Below are 17,391 nucleotides of genomic sequence, written 5' to 3'. Positions count from 1 at the left end.
AACGTAATCGAAACACAGATTTTTTATTACAGCACAAACATCGCATAAAAGATATTTCGTTATATTGACATTTGTAATAATTACGGATGTTGCAAGGACCTAGTCGGTGATACTACATATACAGATCAGTGGACGAATTTGTAACACTGCAGAACTGAAGTAAATTTTATGTTTGTTTCCCTTCTATGACGTAGCAACTAAATGCTTTTAAAATTCAAATGTTTAACGTAATCTTCACATTTCTTTCATTGTTGTTATGAAGTACAGAAGATACCTAATTACGCATATATATTATTACTTCAATTAAAGTTACTCAATTTTATAGAGAATCTTTATCAGTTTTATTTAGATACAATGGCCACAAGCCTATTGTTCCATCATAATGTACACTTATTGACACAACAAGTTCCACCCAGTGATGAATTCAAGAAACACTTCCGCGAGGTACATTCTTTTCTTATTAAAAAAGTGTTAAATATTTTTGATGTACTTTTTTATATCATTCTGTGTCCATTTACATTTTTCATCATAAATTATTTCCTTTCTAGGGCATGTTCGACAAGCCTAACACTGCAGGTTTTCTACACATTTCCCATTATTTATTAACAACATACGATGCGGAACGCTTTAAAAAATTAATCGAATGGCCAGTGACTTGTAAAAAAACAGAGGCAAAATATCGTAATAATGTTAAAACTTTATTGACAACTGTATCTACTGAAAATCGTGACATTAATTTTCCAAACATACTTGTGTCTCATTTATTTCATGCTAGCGGAAAAAAATTTGTAATTATTATGTTGAAATTATCACAAGTAGTACTAAGAAAGTATATTTCTTCTACAAGTAAGAATTTTCTTGTTAAAATTATTTTGCTATGATATATAGTTTCTCATAAGTAACTTTTATTCTTTTAGGTAATTATAATGTCCTGTTCATGCCACAAGCAGGAATCGAGGGAAACTTAGGAAAAGAACTCTTACAGAAGACAAATACAAAAATTTATTCTAATAACTTAAAATATCATCAAAATTTATCAGATATGGTGGAAACAGCAAAAACTTTCTTGAAGTAATGTCTATGTTTTCTGAACCTTCCTTATGTTGCAGTGCTATAATTCAAATGTTTTACTTTGTTCTTTTGTTTTTCAGAAACGAGGAACAGAAGTTAAAGAATATAAAAACAGAAATTTTTGAAAGAGAACAAGTAATTAAACTTTTTTCAAATGATGCTCCTGTGCATTCTACAATTAAGAAACGTTTGATTCATGTAAATGATGAAGATGTGATACAAAGTTAGTATTCTATTTAAAAAATTTTATATAGTCAGCATTTTCTATTTTCATTCTTAAATATAGTATATATGTATAAATTTCAGTATGGAAGAATAATTTAAACACTGGTTTGAATTACATACAGATAAAGAATTTAGTTTTAAAAGATACAGAACAGCTTAGTCATAAATTGAATAACATAGTACTAAGCAATAGTAATGATATAAAGATGTTAGATGCTAAGCAATTTCAAAGAATAGATTATTTGGAACTGTATGAATTAATCCCCCATGATGTACATGTACGTAGTTTTCTAAAATTCATTGATATTCACCTTGTAATTTATAAAGCAATAAAAAAAATATATTTTGCATTTCAGAGCATTCTATTTCAATTATATAAAAATGATAAATTAGATTTACATAATTTCATTTTACTATTCAATTCAGTAGTAACTCGGATATATCAAGAATTGAAATTGAGTGCATTAGAGAATCTTTCAGAATGTCAATTACAAGTAGAGGCAAGTTGCACAGATATAACAGAAGCTTTAAACAAGTTTCAAATACATTCAGAGGATATCAAAACAATGACATTAGATATACAACAAACATTGTGTCATATATTACAAGAAAAGAATATTTTACAAATTTATGATGACGCAGAAGTACCTATGACTAATGATGTACTCTTAATGTCATCACCTATCATAACAATTGATACCAGTTGTACAGACATAGAAGCTGATCTACATAAACACTTACAACTTACTCCAGTAGAAGGTAATATTATTTACGAAACTATTCAGAACATTAAGTATGTAATATTATATTTAAAAATACTTTTTAGCTGTACATAGACCACTGTTTTCGAGGTATGAACATTTAAAGCAGAATTATACTACACATAGATCAAAGTTAAGGGGTAATTTATTGGGATCTCACATCAATTTCAATGATACAATGTCACCAACAAACAGTGAGAACTCTTCATTACGCTCATGTCCAATGTCAAGTAAAAAGAAATTGTTATCTTGTAAACAAGCGGAAAAATATTCTCGATTATTTTCTACGCGTACAAAAAGAAACAACAATGCAGGTTTGTGAAAAAACTGAACTATTACGATATTAGTTTTTATTACAAAACATAAAATTTCCTTTTTTCACAGGAAACACAAGTGTCATGTCTATACCTTGTAATTCAAAGGCAAACTCAACTGCAATTGCAAATATGATTGAAGAAATGCAAGATATATCTGAACTCAGTTTGAATATGTCGACAAAGAACTTGTGCGATAACAGTGTGGAATTTACTACTCCAGTAAAATTGACTATCACGAAATACGATAAGTCTGAAGACGTGTCTGAGTTGGAAGATATGGTAAACATGCTCGGTGGGAAATCGAATGTGCCTTGTCACTTTAATATATGTGAAACAATAAAAGCAGAATTTATAAGCAATCATGACAAAATTATCACACAAACCGAAAGGGACACAGAGACGAAACAAAAAAGACGTTCGATTAGCGACTTAGTTGAGCGCTATAAGAAATTACTTGAACGCAGCAATCATACACCAAGTCGTGGGATTAATTATACAAAGCATGGTAATGAGTAATAAATGACTGTAGAAATGAGCAAAATACATTGCAGAACCATTTATTTTTATCTTTGTTTAAGAGTAATATGTTTTGTATAATACCTTCAATAAATAATTAGTATGTATACATATATGTGTATATATATATATATATATATATATACATATATATTTATATACTTTATGTACTATATATATTCAATCTGTTTGTTTTTTTTCATAGTCCATTTTGTTGACTAAAAACTTTGTGTATAGACGTCAAATAATTTAAAAAATCAAGAACAGTAAAAGGAAACACTTTTTATGATTAAAATCTATTTTTATATATGAATAAGATTGATGACAAAACTATTAAAAGTTTATTTTTCAAACTCCTTTCCTTGTAAGTATATTTTAATGATTCAAAAAGGGGATATCTCTAAATTGACTACCATGGCTAAACCTCTGTGAAGCTAGCCGGACAACTTTAACTTTTTAACTTTTCATTATACCCAATCGATTGGTGGTCATTGGTGGCCTAATTAAAACATTTGGTGGTACTTAGTTTCTATAAAAAACGAAAAAAACGATGTAGTTATCGGGCGGATCAGGGTACAGGTGTACCAACGCACGTTTAAAGTCGATAAAACAGATATTTCTGGATAGATTGTCTTTTCAGAGAAATGAATCGCTGTAGAAAGGTGTGCTAATGATTGGTAATCTAATTGAAACATTTCGTGGTTATCGACTGTAAACGTGCGTTCGTACACCTGTATCCTGTATCCGCCAGATGACTACATCGTTTTTATCGTTTTTTATAGAAACTACTATAAGTACCACCAAATGTTATAATTAGGCCACCAATGACCACCAAACGATTACGCATCGATTGAGCATCTAAAAAACTAATTCCGGCGAAAGAAAACAAATTTTCGGCTAACTTCACGGTCAAATTTTGATCACTTAATTACAAAAGAACGCGTGACCACCAAATGTTTTAATTAGGCCAACAATGACCACCAAACGACCACCAATCGATTGGATATAATGAAAAGTTAAAAAGTTAAAGTAGTCCGGCTAACTTCACAGAGGTGTGGTATTTATGCTCAGAAGACTCAAGAAGATGGTAACCAATGGTAACCGTTGAAAGATGCAGGCTTTGAGAAAAGCGATTCATCAGTACAAACTTGGCAGACGTAAATTCTAGACTCTAGAATAATTTCTGGTTATTCTAGCATGCTTGCTTCATTAATTTTCGTAGTGTGTTTGATCGCAATAATATTATTTGTCAGGTTTGTAAAATATTTGATCGTGCACGAGACGTCACTTGACTAGAATTTAAAAAATCGTTTCATTAAAACTGCGTAATCCCCATTTATAAACTCTGAGCTCTCATGTTCGAATCTGAACTTGAATTTTTCTCAATGTATCTTGACCAATCTTGACTCATTCGTAACATCTACGAATATTCTCGTGGATGGAAAGCAAAACAATTTTAATTACAAATCTTGATAATCAGTTTGTAATGTTTTTTTCGTTTCATCAGTACATTCCAGGAAGAAAGAATGGTGGAAGTTCGTAATTGAATTTTACAATCGTGTTTTAAATTTATGCCGCCATGTTTGTGTTGACGCATTATCTAACCAAATTTACTAATAACTTCAATCCACTTGAATATATTTCAATTCGTATGTGACAATAGACAGTTTACACTTTAATTTTTGTTACAAATTGTAGAAATATTCGAAAGGCTTGTGTCTATTCGTATATACACGTGTTAAATGAAAAGGTTAGGATTGACAGAAAGCTATGACAAAATTTGTATGCTACTAATTTTAAATATGTTTTTCCCCATGGGTATTTTTAATTTTAGGAAAAACGAAACGGAAAAAGAATGTCGATCTAAGAAGTCTGCTACCAAGCGAGCCATGGACGAGAAAAACAAGAAGAATTCTAATCGCGTTACGCCACATACGGAGCGGAACGCCTCTGGCCGTAATTGGCAAATATTTAAGAGTATCGTGTTCACTTCATCTACATTGGAGACAGATACGCCGAGCGAAGAAAACCTTAAGAAAAAGACAATTACTTATCACCAAAATTCGAGGAAAAAACATCATACACTTGTAATACATCCACACACTATGCCTCATTTCAATGAAGAACAAGCTTATGATGAAAGTAAGAAAAAGCTGACAAAGCATGTAGCAATGGATTGCGAAATGGTAGGCATAGGAGATGGCACTGAAAGTATGATAGCCAGAGTATCCATTGTAAATCGACATGGCTATTGCATTTATGATAAATATGTTAAGCCAAGGGAGCCTGTTCAAGATTACAGAACTAAAGTCAGTGGTATCCGACCTCACAATCTCCAAAATGGAGAAAAATTTGAGATTGTTCAAAAAGAGGTAGCAGAGATCTTAAGGGGACGTATTCTGGTTGGTCATGCTTTGAAACATGATTTGGATGTATTATACCTATCTCATCCAAGAAAACATTTGAGAGATACATCCAAGTTTAAAACCTTCAAACAGCTCTCTAGAGGGAACACACCCAGCTTAAAGAAACTTGCTTGTGAATTATTAGATATAGAAATACAGACAGGAGAACACAGCTCAGTGGAAGATGCAAGAGCTGCAATGCACCTATATGTACTGTATAAGAATAAGTGGGAGTCTGAAATCTATTCTAAACGATAGTTTTTCATGGGATGAAAAATAATCTTTTTCCTCCGCAGAAAAATCTGTTAAAACTGTGTACATATAAGAAAGTTTCATGTGTTTCTTAAATGCTTATTGTAAAGACTACTCTTATTAGGTAAAAATCGTAGAAAATATCTTATAAATATATATATATATATGTAAACATATACAGTAAAAAAACATGTGTTATGTAAGATTAATCAGACTTATTATTCACTACTTCCTAAGATTTTTATAACAATTTATAACAAGGTGCAATTTTTCAACAACTTCCATTTTTGAGCAGTACTCTGAAATATGAGATTAAATTTTCTATCCAGCTACCCGAACCTCAATGTGTAAATAAACAATTTTGTTATCAGAGTGTAAAAAATTGTGTTAAAAATTATGAAATATACTTCTTTCTCATACAGATCTCATCTGTTTATTGTTATTCTATTTGTCAACATTTTTCTAATACTGCATATCATTCGTAGTGCATAATTTACATTTTATGTTGTATAATATTTAATAAGAGTCACTATTGAGTATATAATTTGGAACAATGTAACATGAAAAATGCATTTTTTATTGTAATCAAGGGAATATAGCACAGTAGACGGAAGTGTGTATTTCTAAAACTAGATTTTATTTTATAACTTTGAACAATGAATTCTTTGAATGATTAGGTAATAGAAGCGATAGGCTCTAAGTATGTACTAGTAGGCGTTAAGTATTTGTAAGTGATAGGTAGCGTAAAGATGATTATCAAACACTCCGTTACGTATATTCCATACTCATTTAAAACTCCATTTCAAAGTCCGCAAGCTTCGTAAAACGTCTAAAAAGAATGAATATTGCTGTGATTGATTCTAGGTCGGTCGATGTCACGGCTATAAAGAATTGTGCACCGTCTATTTATGAAAACGCGGTGATCTGTTACGAGAAAACAGACTAAATAGGGGGTACATGGATTTACAGAGAAGAGACCGGTGTGGATCAATATAGATTTACCTATACGTACACAAGCATGTATAATAAAGTTTGAGGTAAAATTTCCTTTAAACAAGCGTAAAGTTGAGTCAACTGTGGTTTCTTCTATTTATAGCCGCTGAAGTTGTTTACACAGAGCAAATCTACCAAAGGAAATTATGTGCTATCCTAATTTCCCGGTTCCGGAGGCTCCTGAAAGTTTGTTGACCCACATGTAAACGCTCGACTACCTGATGAACTTGTATCGCGATCATTTGGATGGAATGGTCACTTTTCCGTACTCAATTTGCCATTCCTTATATATTGTATAAGTCAGGAGATTTTCCAAGGAAAAAAACAATTAGCTTGGACATATGATTACACGTGTTATTTTCAGTCATCGCTTAAAAGACTTGAAACAATCTTATTTATAAATTCTAATAATATAATTCGAGTAAGTAAGGAAGAAAGAATAGCGTACGTCGGACGAGGCTCTTTTGTTTAAAATTTATTTAGAAACCGGATGTGGTAGAGTTAATGGAGTTAACCGAACGGGGTGTCCTTTTCGAGGACGGCGCGCGTGAGACTACGGGCGCCATTGTCTATTTTATGTGTCCTACTCTAATTTTTATGTTACCAAACATGTTTAAATTATTCGTTATTATGCAGCAAATACAATTTAATTATAGATTACAAGTATAGCTTCCTTTTCTTAGACAACAAATACAGAATACGAATAGTCTGAAATATGGTGACCCAGTTATAAAAGCATGTCGTCTCCATTGAAAATCCTAAGCTTCGCGTTCATCAGCCACCCGACAAGAGTTTGAATTTCATACAAATTGTACAATTAATGTGAGGTAATATTAAACGTTATAATAGTACATGTATTCTTTTTTACTATTCGCTAGTTTATACCCAGATATATAAATCTTTTCAAGATCATGACATAACACCTCGCGTAAGAGCGATGATTCGTGAAGAAATTATTTATATGAGGTAGTAAAATAAATCTATTAAGTGTTTGTCGTATCAAGTTATCACTCTTCGGAGATAGTAGACCATGTTAAAGAAGTTGTTTGTCATGCAATCGTCTATGAATACTTTAAGTCTTCACTATCCGTTTCGAAATTATTTGTTTAAATTGAAGCAATCGACGTACCCAGAAACTGAACAGTAAATTAATGCGTAGAATACGGTCAATAATACGGTCGAAGACGTTTAGTAAATACTTGATATTTTAATGATTCTATTGTAATCATCGGTTTTCTTAGATCAGCTTATCTGCAATCATCAACAATACACCCACTGCGGGTCGTCTAACAGTAATCATAAATTCATTAACCGCTTCACGGTTAATGCAGCCATCCAGAGGCGAACCACTTCCTGAACAAGTGGTCGGACGGTTTCCTTATATATTGTAAACACATGGGGCACTCGACGGCCTTGTTATCAGTGACAGCCTCTTTTCGAGAGATACACTTCGACTTTATACACGTTGATTATTTTACGATCGGTCATTTGCTATTCCGTTCTCCGACCACAATACATCGTCTCCACCGACGGACGATTCCACGCGTCCCTTGTAATTACGATTCTGTAAGTAAAAAAATCCTTATTTTTCCAGATTTTTCTTTCATCGCTACGTTAGTCGGTGTCTCGCTTTTTTCGACGTATTATCGTTCAATAATAATATTCTTATCGGTAAACGGGAAACGTAATTCCCGACACGTTTTATCTCGTGTGTTCGGTATCGATATATGTATGTACATGTATGTATGTAACCGCGCCGTTCAGTGCTCGCTACTGGATAGTTAAGCAACAACGAGGAAAGTGTGTATCACGTGAAAAAAAAGGAACGAAGAAAACGTACCCGTGTATACGCGACTTTCGTTCGTTACACCTTTCCCCCCATTTGGAACGCAACCGTGTGTAACTAAGCTTCACACCGCATCGGATATTACGGCGAATAATACCATTGGCCTTACCCCAATGCGATTAGAGTGTTTCATTCTTAAACGTGAATAAGTGATAAATAACTTTTGTCAGTGTTTTTGCTTCTCAAAGTTATCTGTTACATACGTGCATTGAACCGGAGCCGTGTCGTTTCGAGCGAATACGGAAGAATTATCGTGCTGGTTGCATTTGTGGATTTACAGAACTTATCCTTCAAGCCTCAAACTTATCATGAAGATCGCGGTGATCGGTGCTGGATCCGCTGGTCTCGCGGCCCTACGGCATTGCACTTCCGGCGCGTACGACTGCCAAGTGATCTGCTACGAGAAAACAGACCAGATTGGAGGAACATGGGTTTACAGAGAGGAGATTGGCGTGGACAAGTACGGGTTACCGATACACACCAGTATGTACAAGAATTTAAGGTAAATCGTTCACAATAAATCAGTTCACTTTGATCAGACAAAACTTGACCGACGACAGAATCTGACGCACTTTTAAAATGAGTGTTGCACAGGCGCAATACTGGGCGTTAAGGGATTAAACGAAATACAGCAAGAAAGTTTAATAAAATGAGAGGGCCTGGCTTTTGTACTTTAGAAAAAGCGAAATATTTTGTTCGAATATTATTTTCAAGTTGGAATCACAGAAATTTCTGCCTGCTTAGGAGTCCCTTTTATTTTATTTTATGAATAAAATCGTTTGTGTTGTATAGAACGAATCTGCCGAAGGAAGTGATGGGGTATCCCGACTATCCTGTGCCGGATAGTCCGGAAAGTTACTTGACCCGCACGCAAATGCTGAACTTCCTGAAATCCTACTGCGATCATTTTAATTTGCGCCAGCATATTAGGGTACGGTTCTTCTCTCAAACGAAATATTATGTCTCCATCTCTCCTTTTTTAATTTCTGTAATAAACGTGCAACGGTATACTTTCAGTTTCTACACAACGTCGAACTGGTCGAGCCGACGAACAACGGAGACCGGAAGTGGTCCATCAAGGTGAAAGATCTGCAGAGAAACACTGTCACGAACGAGTCCTTCGACGCGGTTATGGTGTGCAACGGTCATTACTTCGAGCCTAGTCTTCCAAAGTTAAGAGGCAAGGACATTTTCCAAGGCCGACAAATGCACAGTCACGATTACAGGACTCCCGAAGTATTCGCCGATAAAACTGTTTTGGTCATCGGCGCCGGGCCTTCCGGTACGTCATTACGCATAATTATCTTGTCACTTTTTTTTTCTTTCACGGACTTTTTCTTTCTTCTTAATGTCGATATTAATATTTCTCGTCGCTGTGAAACGACAGGAATGGACTTGGCCGTGGACATATCGAAAAAAGCGACGCGAGTTATATTGAGCCATCATTCCAGGGACCCAATAGGCACCGTTTTTCCTGACAATGTTATTCAGGTACCAATTGAAATTGTCTATAAGACTGTTCTTTAAATGCAATTTACCAATTCGGTACTATATTGAACTTCGTAGAAACCAGATGTGAAGGAGTTGATTGAAAACGGTGTGATTTTCGCGGATGGCTCGAACGAATCCGCAGACGTAGTTTTCTATTGTACAGGTGAGTTTTCCTGAACCTGATCTGTTAAATGATGTGCAGGTTAACGGATTCTAATCTTTAATCGTAGGATATAAATACAATTTTCCGTTCTTGGACGAGAAATGCGGTATACGAGTGGATTCGAACATGGTCACGCCGCTGTGGAAGCATCTTGTGTCGACTGAAAATACCAGCATGGTTTTGATCGGTCTGCCGTATTACGTTTGCGCCTTCAATATGTTTGACTTACAGGTGCGAGTCGAAAGATGGTAAACATATATATATATATATATATATATATATAAGGTAGATGCGATTTTGCGCCGGTTACGCAGTATGATTCAACTGACTTATACTTTCAATGAAACAGTGTTCACAACCGTGTGATCCCGTTAGACCGCGGATCTTATGCATTTGCAATCTACACGATTGTCTAAAGCTCGGTATAGCAGAGAATTTATCGGTGTATTTACGGTGGACAGAATTCCGGTTTATTCTTTTTCCTGTAAATTAGTCCTTGAAAATCTGTACATATTTGTATCACTTTCCTTAGTCTAGATTACTATGATGAAGCATCGAAATCGCAACGACTCAGCGGACTTATACGGCCATTGCTAATTTCACAATGATTTTTTAACTCCAGGTCCGATTCATTTTGAAGTATTGGTTCGGGAAGAAGGCCTTTCCCCCGAAAGCAAATATGTTGCGGGAGGAAAACGAAGAATTGGCGAGAAAACTGAAAGAGGGCTTCCAGAAGAGACACTTTCACTTGATGGGATACGAGCAGGGCAAATATTACGATGATCTTGCGAATACCGCTGAAGTAATGCCCTTACCACCTGTCATCACGAAGCTGCATAACGAAAGTAGTATGCGCTTCTTGGATGACCTGACACATTACAGAGACCGCAGATACAAAGTCATCGACAACTACAATTTCATCCAGCTTTGAATTTCACGTGCTGTTACGTTAATTTTTATACTTAATACGAAGCGAATATCAATGTTGTATAAATTTATTTATAATTGTACTTACTGCCTGAATACTATATATTGAAAGCAAAGAGATGTTGTCTTCTGATGGTTTTGTGTACCGTTATAACGTTCATTCTCGAGTCGGTAATAGGTAAACAATTTTATAATTTGTCGAAATGTACAAAACAATGAACATGAAATTCAAATTCGTGTTCGAATTCGCGTCCGAGTTTAAATTTAAATTTTCAAACGTTATTCCACGTTCGAACGTCGCGCTACCCGTATAGTTTAAAATCCATCCACAGCGCGGCGTCATACGTGAACGTGGGTTAAATACCTCGAACCTCGAACGGCTCGAACTGCGTACTGCGTGCATTCGCAGTGTCGTGTGTGATGTAGTTGTGTGACGATCGCGGGTACATTTCTCTCCGCAATCATTTTGAAAATGATTAGTACCCCGATGGTTCCAAAGTGATTCAGTGCCGAAATATTTCAGTCCGTTTTCACGGCTGAGCCACAATGATTGAATCAACCGGGAATCTCGTCGATCGTGATCACCGTGAGTAGACCCCTGTGAAAAAAACACCGTCTACGGAATATCGTTTTCCTAGCTCGTACTGTATCATTATTTCCCACTTCGTGAATTTCCATGCCAATCTCAATCTCGTTCTACGAACGTGTGTGTGTGTGTGTATGCGCGTGCATGCGTATACGTGCGATGGGGAAAGAAAGAAGGAATGAAAGAAAGGGAGAGAGAAGGAGAGATGTAGTAGAATCTACGAGTAACGTTTTCTCGTAGATATGTATGCACACCAATGTACACGGGAAAAACGTTAGACTGCATTTGAATCGCGTCTCCGGAACGAAAAATGTATTTACGTTTCGCGAGAGTCGACGGCAAGTTACTTTCCTGGATAGAAAGTTGCATTCAATGATGCGCGATATGTGGGCTACGTACAGGCTCTCTCGGGTGAATGCATTCTTACGAATGCATTCACGTCCGTCGTGTGTCGTGTTCCTCTCCTGTTTCGTGTAATTTTACCGCAGACACCTGTCCGTCGGCTTGCTAGAGTATCATGCGTGTCGGTGTCGACGAGACCGATGTCAGGAAGCCCAGCATACTTCGTTCACCGTCAACGTTTCAAGTCTTCCACTTATCTGTAAGATGTTTAGAATTGCAGATAAAAAGTGTTCTTCTTGGGTCGCGCTGAGACCCCGCCGATCCGGATAACGCGATTATTGTACGCGCGTAACTAATACTGAAATACATAACGTGAAAAATGTTTGAAAACGTTGCGTGAAAGGTGTCGCAATGGTTGAAATATAATCTTTATTCCTGATACGGTATACATATATTTAGTTACCGCCAACAATATATTGTGTTCCGTACGAATGTTTATTATTGTATATTTATTTAATAAGTGATTTTTCTTGTTCGCATAATTTTCCGAACGCTGTATTTTTCATTGTTATTTTAGCGAGGTATTAAGGCGGAACTCGAGGAAATTGTAAAATGGCTACAAAAACAGAAGACACAACGTCCATCGATAATACTAATGATGGTATGTAATTCAATTGTTTTTAAGTATTGATCAGTACATTTACTGTGCCGCGGACAGTACAAATATGTCCAAATATGCGCGGACTGTTCGTGAACATCAGGAGACAATATTCCTAATTATAGTTGGGTTTTTACATGTTTATTGCAATGCGGACAATTACAGGAGAAAGCATGGACAGAGAGGTATTAGCTATCAGTGGAAGTGATGAAACTGGTCATCGTATTCCACCTACGTATTTGTACAATTCAGGTTCTGAATCAAATGCAGGAATATCCAATCAAGAGCAGGGCAATAGAAGTCGCACTCAAGCTACAGAAGACCAGTTAGGACCTTTGCCTCCAAATTGGGAAAAGGCATATACAGATACAGGAGAAGTTTATTTTATAGAGTATGTATAATATACTGAATGTCTCAATGAATCCTGTTATTCCTCAGGTTGATTATCATGTGACAATTTGCTAAAATACATGCGACAAGGACAATATTAGCATGAATTGATCAATTGTTATTACAATTTTCACATGATCAGCAACCCTAGTTACAGCATGATTTACTGAGAGGCATTGTACATTGGTTGATCGCCATAGATTGTATTTATTATGTTGTTACTTGAAATATTTATGTACATTACAGCCATAACACAGGTACCTCACACTGGTTGGATCCACGTTTATCCAAATTCCAAAAGAGATCTTTGGAAGAATGTTTAGATGATGAACTACCATATGGTTGGGAGAAAATAGATGATACTCTTTATGGGACATATTTTATTGATCATGTGAATCGTAGAACTCAATATGAAAACCCAGTATTGCAAGCTAAGAGGGCTCAGCAAAGTTTAGGAGAAAGAAAGAGCCCTAATTTCACTAGAAATCCTGAGAACCTAAAGGGTCAGAGGATAAGGACCATTTTAGTAAAAAGTTCAAGAGGACTAGGGTTCACTATTGTCGGTGGGGATGACTCTGTAGAAGAATTTTTACAAATAAAAAGTGTTGTACCAAATGGACCAGCATGGTTAGATGGAAAATTACAAACTGGTAATTTATATGTTTACATAATAAACCATATGTGATAGTACTGAAACGATTCTATCAACAAAAAACAATGTTAATTGCAGGAGATGTCTTGGTATATGTTAATGATACATGTGTTTTGGGTTTCACGCATAATGAAATGGTGAATGTGTTTAAGTCAATTGTTAGTGGTGAAACTGTTACATTAGAAGTATGTCGAGGTTACTCATTGCCGTTTGATCCAAATGACCCTAACACAGAAGTTGTTACTACTATTGCTGTTAATGCACCAGGTAAAATTCATATTATCTATAACTCTTACTAGAAGAATAAATTCAATTTCCTCAGATATTTTGACAGAAGATCCTAGGATGTACATGGACCTGGATCCTGCTCTACAAAGCAACGGTCGTTTCAATTTCCTAGACTCTACGTTTTTGCCGGTACATAGTCTCCAAAATGGTGAAAATCTTGCCACTACATCTGTAAACTCAATGCCAGATCTCTGTATCTCTGATAAGATTAATACTATTAAAAGACCCAGTAGCACGGATATTCTTCTGTCGGAGAGCAGCGATCTGAACGACTGTAAGGATTCACCAGTGCCTTCCAAGCCTGAATTTCTTAGTATCGCTATTGTAAAAGGAACCATGGGATTCGGATTTACAATAGCGGATTCTGCTCATGGTCAAAAAGTGAAGAAGATCTTGGACCGTCAACGTTGTAAAAATTTAATGGAGGGTGACATTTTAGTTAACATAAATGATATTAATGTGCGAAACATGTGTCACTCCGAGGTGGTACAAGTTCTGAAAGATTGTCCCCGCAATGAAGAAGCATTGATACACGTACAAAGAACGACATCGAAGTCAAACGAAAAGAAAGAGAAGAACTCGCAAGAATTTTTCCGGAGTAAAACGCCAACTGCTGATATCTACAGCACTCAGACGAAGACTGTTGTGCCGAGTCGACCGAAAACACCGCTCATAGATACCAGAAATCGTCCAAAATCTCCAACGAATGCAATTAGGTCCAATTGGAATGAGCAAAGTGATAATGAATTAAATCCGCTTGATAACCGATATAAGTACTCCGAATATACTCATGGCATGTATTACACTGATCCGTATAAGGCAAACATTACGAACTTATCCGATAACTTCGCCGCAATGACCAATTTAGACGACGATTCTGTACGGAATACTGTGAAAAGGGACTGGGTTACAAACGATAAAGTAAACATAAACAACGATGTGTATTCTATTGATATACCTCATCATGATAATATGTTAAAACAAAACGGTTGTTTGCATTCGGATTACTATAAAGAATTATACACGTCACAATCTCATTCCCAATACAGTGAACAAGACTACAATGTATATTCTATTGGTCAAGAGCAAAATGTTGATACTGGTGAAATATGGGATAAACGCAAAGAGACTACGAGTTTTGAACACGAACAACCACATTCCAGTTCTATACCGCGGTAAGAATATATTTGAACCATATTAATGTTCTTGATATGGGGTTCTCTGAAATTAATAAGTCATCGTTTCAATATCAGATACCCTCAATATACTAATGAACTAGTATGTCCGATCGTGCCTGACATAGAATGGATAGAAACACTGGTCACATTAATTAGACAGGATACAGGATTCGGATTTAGGATAGTGGGTGGCACAGAGGAAGGATCTCAAGTGAGTTAATAAAATGCTAACGTATAAATTCAGGGAAATCAATGGTATTGATAATGTAATTGTCAGCAGGTCTCGGTTGGACATATCGTACCTGGTGGTGCAGCTGATTTGGATAGTAGATTAAATACAGGGGACCTGATTATGTCTGTCGATGGTGAAAGTGTATTGAACTCGTCTCATCATCACGTTGTTCAGTTAATGATCGCTGCAGCTCAAAATGGCAGAGTTACTTTGGGGATACGTCGTAGAATTAACACACAAGAACACTTGCCGGACAATCTTCAGACTCCGTACAATAGACAAATGAATCTTCAATATCCTTATGATGTGACAGTTACTAGAATGGAGAATGAAGGTTTCGGTTTTGTAATAATTTCCTCGGTTAACAAAGCTGGCTCGACAATTGGTAGAATAATCGAAGGTTCGCCCGCGGAAAGGTGCGGACGATTAAATGTGGGAGATCATATTCTTGCCGTTAATCATGTAGATATTACGAACGTTTGCCACAAAGATATTGTGAATTTGATTAAGGACTCCGGGTATTCTGTTACTTTGACAATCGGTTACCCTCTTGATGATTGTTGCAGTAATACGTCTCTGTCTCAAAAGGTATTGTTCATTACTTATTTAGGTACTTTCAGTTAAGTATAAAAAGTGTCCAGGAGCAAAAATAAGAAGAAGGTGTAACATCGATACATAAATGATTTATAAAGAGTTGAATTCAATTTATTAACACGTTAAGCGCCACGTCAATCACCGGTGACGGACGGTATATAATTTAAAGAATTGTATTCTTATAAGTAGTTTGAGCATTTGTAAAAGGACCTACAAATATACGCGTAATAGTATACAGATTTCGATAAGATACAAAGAATACATATGAAGAATATACACGTAGTCTTATGGTAACCTTACGTATGTTTCCGGTTGCCGGCATATCGCGGCGGGAACGGAAAGGACAACAAAGTAAGTTCGGCGTTTAACGTGTTAAAAACTGGTAATACTTTGTATTTTAAAATGTTGATGTAAAGTGTCTCTGTCATAATTTTATAATAAGATTATTCTGGGAGATCCTATATATGTAATATAAATTATTGCAGGATGAACCGACGTGTGACGGAGATGGAGGTCAGTACCACGCCGTTGAATTAACGCGTGGAACTCGAGGATTTGGTTTTAGTATTCGTGGAGGACGTGAATTTCAAAATATGCCCCTATTTGTGTTACAAATTGCTGAAAATGGTCCCGCATCTATTGATAATCGATTAAGGGTAAGATTTACCTTATTAACAAAAGATTGTACGTGTTATCAAAGCAATACATACGCTGCAAATATATTATTTCGTAAATAATCATTTTCAGGTAGGCGATCAGATAATCGAGATAAATGGAATTAATACGAAAAATATGACACACACAGAGGCGATCGAAATTATACGAAACGGTGGACCATCCGTTCGACTTTTGGTTCGACGTGGTTGTCAGATGCCTTCAGTGGTAGGTGCTCCCCCACACCTCTACGATATGAATATATGAAAATAACAAACTTTTTAGTAACACCGCCATTAATTTTTGCAAGTGACTATACTAATGCTAACGTTGCCTCCGTATAACATTCCCCTGATAATTTCACACTTGAAGCTTCAGATTTTAACATTCGGCACCGCGTAGTAAGAAATAAAGCAATTTTAAAGACAATACAAAGAAAGGAAAGAATGATTTGCAAGAGGTTGTTTTATTGCAGCGAGAGTTAGATTAATACTGTTGCGCAGTGCTAAGAGAATCAGTACAGAAGTGTCTGGTGCAAAAAGGAAACAGTGTGTTATATTGTATAATATTTTATGGAGTTGGTTATACATATATGTAGGTATGTAGTAAGATAAAATACTTTTTTATACGCGACATACTGGAATCAAGTGTTACAAGCATTCGCGTGTCGTTCAACATTTTAATATTTGATAAATATTATTTACACGAGCTTCGAATTCTATGTATTACATTCTAGTGATATACCGAGGACATGGTTGTTGATTCCCAATGAAATACTTTCTAGTGGTATTAACATTAATTTATAGTAAGAGATCTTTTATGGACTTTCAGTTGAAGGAAGGAATGTGTG

The 17,391-nt window shown here is 35.8% G+C and overlaps 4 protein-coding genes across 7 annotated transcripts; all 4 read left to right on the top strand.

The window, feature by feature from the left end:
* The first annotated feature begins 221 nt into the window (after positions 1-221).
* LOC107190898 lies at positions 222-2,890 on the top strand. The gene is made up of 8 exons (XM_015579784.1): positions 222-444; positions 549-846; positions 918-1,071; positions 1,152-1,294; positions 1,378-1,574; positions 1,653-2,055; positions 2,123-2,371; positions 2,442-2,890. The coding sequence occupies exons 1-8, from the start codon at positions 355-357 to the stop codon at positions 2,888-2,890; spliced, it is 1,983 nt and encodes a 660-aa protein (XP_015435270.1). The 5' UTR covers positions 222-354.
* Positions 2,891-4,053: 1,163 nt separating this feature from the next.
* LOC107190980 (RNA exonuclease 4) lies at positions 4,054-5,653 on the top strand. Of its 2 annotated transcripts, none has more exons than XM_015579900.1 (2): positions 4,054-4,143; positions 4,725-5,653. In XM_015579900.1, exons 1-2 carry the CDS (start codon positions 4,088-4,090, stop codon positions 5,551-5,553), a joined length of 885 nt encoding a protein of 294 aa, XP_015435386.1. In that variant the 5' UTR covers positions 4,054-4,087; the 3' UTR covers positions 5,554-5,653. The 2 variants fall into 2 exon arrangements, with proteins under 2 accessions (XP_015435386.1, XP_015435387.1); XM_015579901.1 differs by lacking the exon at positions 4,054-4,143 and adding an exon at positions 4,337-4,640.
* Positions 5,654-8,694: 3,041 nt separating this feature from the next.
* Positions 8,695-11,007, top strand: LOC107190966 (senecionine N-oxygenase-like). The gene is made up of 7 exons (XM_015579883.1): positions 8,695-8,888; positions 9,179-9,317; positions 9,404-9,668; positions 9,774-9,877; positions 9,953-10,040; positions 10,108-10,271; positions 10,663-11,007. Exons 1-7 carry the CDS (start codon positions 8,695-8,697, stop codon positions 10,969-10,971), a joined length of 1,263 nt encoding a protein of 420 aa, XP_015435369.1. The 3' UTR covers positions 10,972-11,007.
* A 369-nt stretch (positions 11,008-11,376) lies between these two features.
* Positions 11,377-17,079, top strand: LOC107190937 (membrane-associated guanylate kinase, WW and PDZ domain-containing protein 1-like). 3 transcript variants are annotated; one of them, XM_015579850.1, is made up of 11 exons: positions 11,377-11,553; positions 12,473-12,556; positions 12,719-12,944; positions 13,190-13,593; positions 13,674-13,862; positions 13,918-15,058; positions 15,137-15,272; positions 15,339-15,881; positions 16,373-16,543; positions 16,635-16,769; positions 17,017-17,079. In XM_015579850.1, exons 2-11 carry the CDS (start codon positions 12,508-12,510, stop codon positions 17,029-17,031), a joined length of 3,009 nt encoding a protein of 1,002 aa, XP_015435336.1. In that variant the 5' UTR covers positions 11,377-11,553; positions 12,473-12,507; the 3' UTR covers positions 17,032-17,079. The 3 variants fall into 3 exon arrangements, with proteins under 3 accessions (XP_015435336.1, XP_015435335.1, XP_015435334.1); XM_015579849.1 differs by lacking the exon at positions 17,017-17,079 and having other exon boundaries at positions 15,342-15,881; positions 16,635-16,830; XM_015579848.1 differs by lacking the exon at positions 17,017-17,079 and having other exon boundaries at positions 16,635-16,830.
* The last annotated feature ends 312 nt before the right edge of the window (positions 17,080-17,391 follow it).

This window comes from Dufourea novaeangliae, unplaced genomic scaffold (assembly GCF_001272555.1).
Source record: "Dufourea novaeangliae isolate 0120121106 unplaced genomic scaffold, ASM127255v1 scaffold208, whole genome shotgun sequence".
NCBI classification, from domain to species: domain Eukaryota; kingdom Metazoa; phylum Arthropoda; class Insecta; order Hymenoptera; family Halictidae; genus Dufourea; species Dufourea novaeangliae.
The sequence above is the reverse complement of the archived record's forward strand: the minus strand, read 5'-3'. Positions and strand labels throughout refer to the sequence as shown.

Coding starts and splice junctions, on each gene's coding strand:
- LOC107190898 (XM_015579784.1), top strand. CDS start 355: ATGGCCACAAGCCTATTGTTCCATCATAATGTACACTTATTGACACAA. Junction 1,575..1,652: donor TAATCCCCCATGATGTACAT/GTACGTAGTTTT, acceptor TTTGCATTTCAG/AGCATTCTATTTCAATTATA. Junction 2,056..2,122: donor ACAACTTACTCCAGTAGAAG/GTAATATTATTT, acceptor AATACTTTTTAG/CTGTACATAGACCACTGTTT.
- LOC107190980 (XM_015579900.1), top strand. CDS start 4,088: ATGCTTGCTTCATTAATTTTCGTAGTGTGTTTGATCGCAATAATATTA. Junction 4,144..4,724: donor GCAATAATATTATTTGTCAG/GTTTGTAAAATA, acceptor TTTTAATTTTAG/GAAAAACGAAACGGAAAAAG.
- LOC107190966 (XM_015579883.1), top strand. CDS start 8,695: ATGAAGATCGCGGTGATCGGTGCTGGATCCGCTGGTCTCGCGGCCCTA. Junction 9,669..9,773: donor CATCGGCGCCGGGCCTTCCG/GTACGTCATTAC, acceptor GTGAAACGACAG/GAATGGACTTGGCCGTGGAC. Junction 9,878..9,952: donor TTCCTGACAATGTTATTCAG/GTACCAATTGAA, acceptor TGAACTTCGTAG/AAACCAGATGTGAAGGAGTT.
- LOC107190937 (XM_015579848.1), top strand. CDS start 12,508: ATGGCTACAAAAACAGAAGACACAACGTCCATCGATAATACTAATGAT. Junction 15,059..15,136: donor CATTCCAGTTCTATACCGCG/GTAAGAATATAT, acceptor TTTCAATATCAG/ATACCCTCAATATACTAATG. Junction 15,273..15,338: donor GCACAGAGGAAGGATCTCAA/GTGAGTTAATAA, acceptor TGTAATTGTCAG/CAGGTCTCGGTTGGACATAT.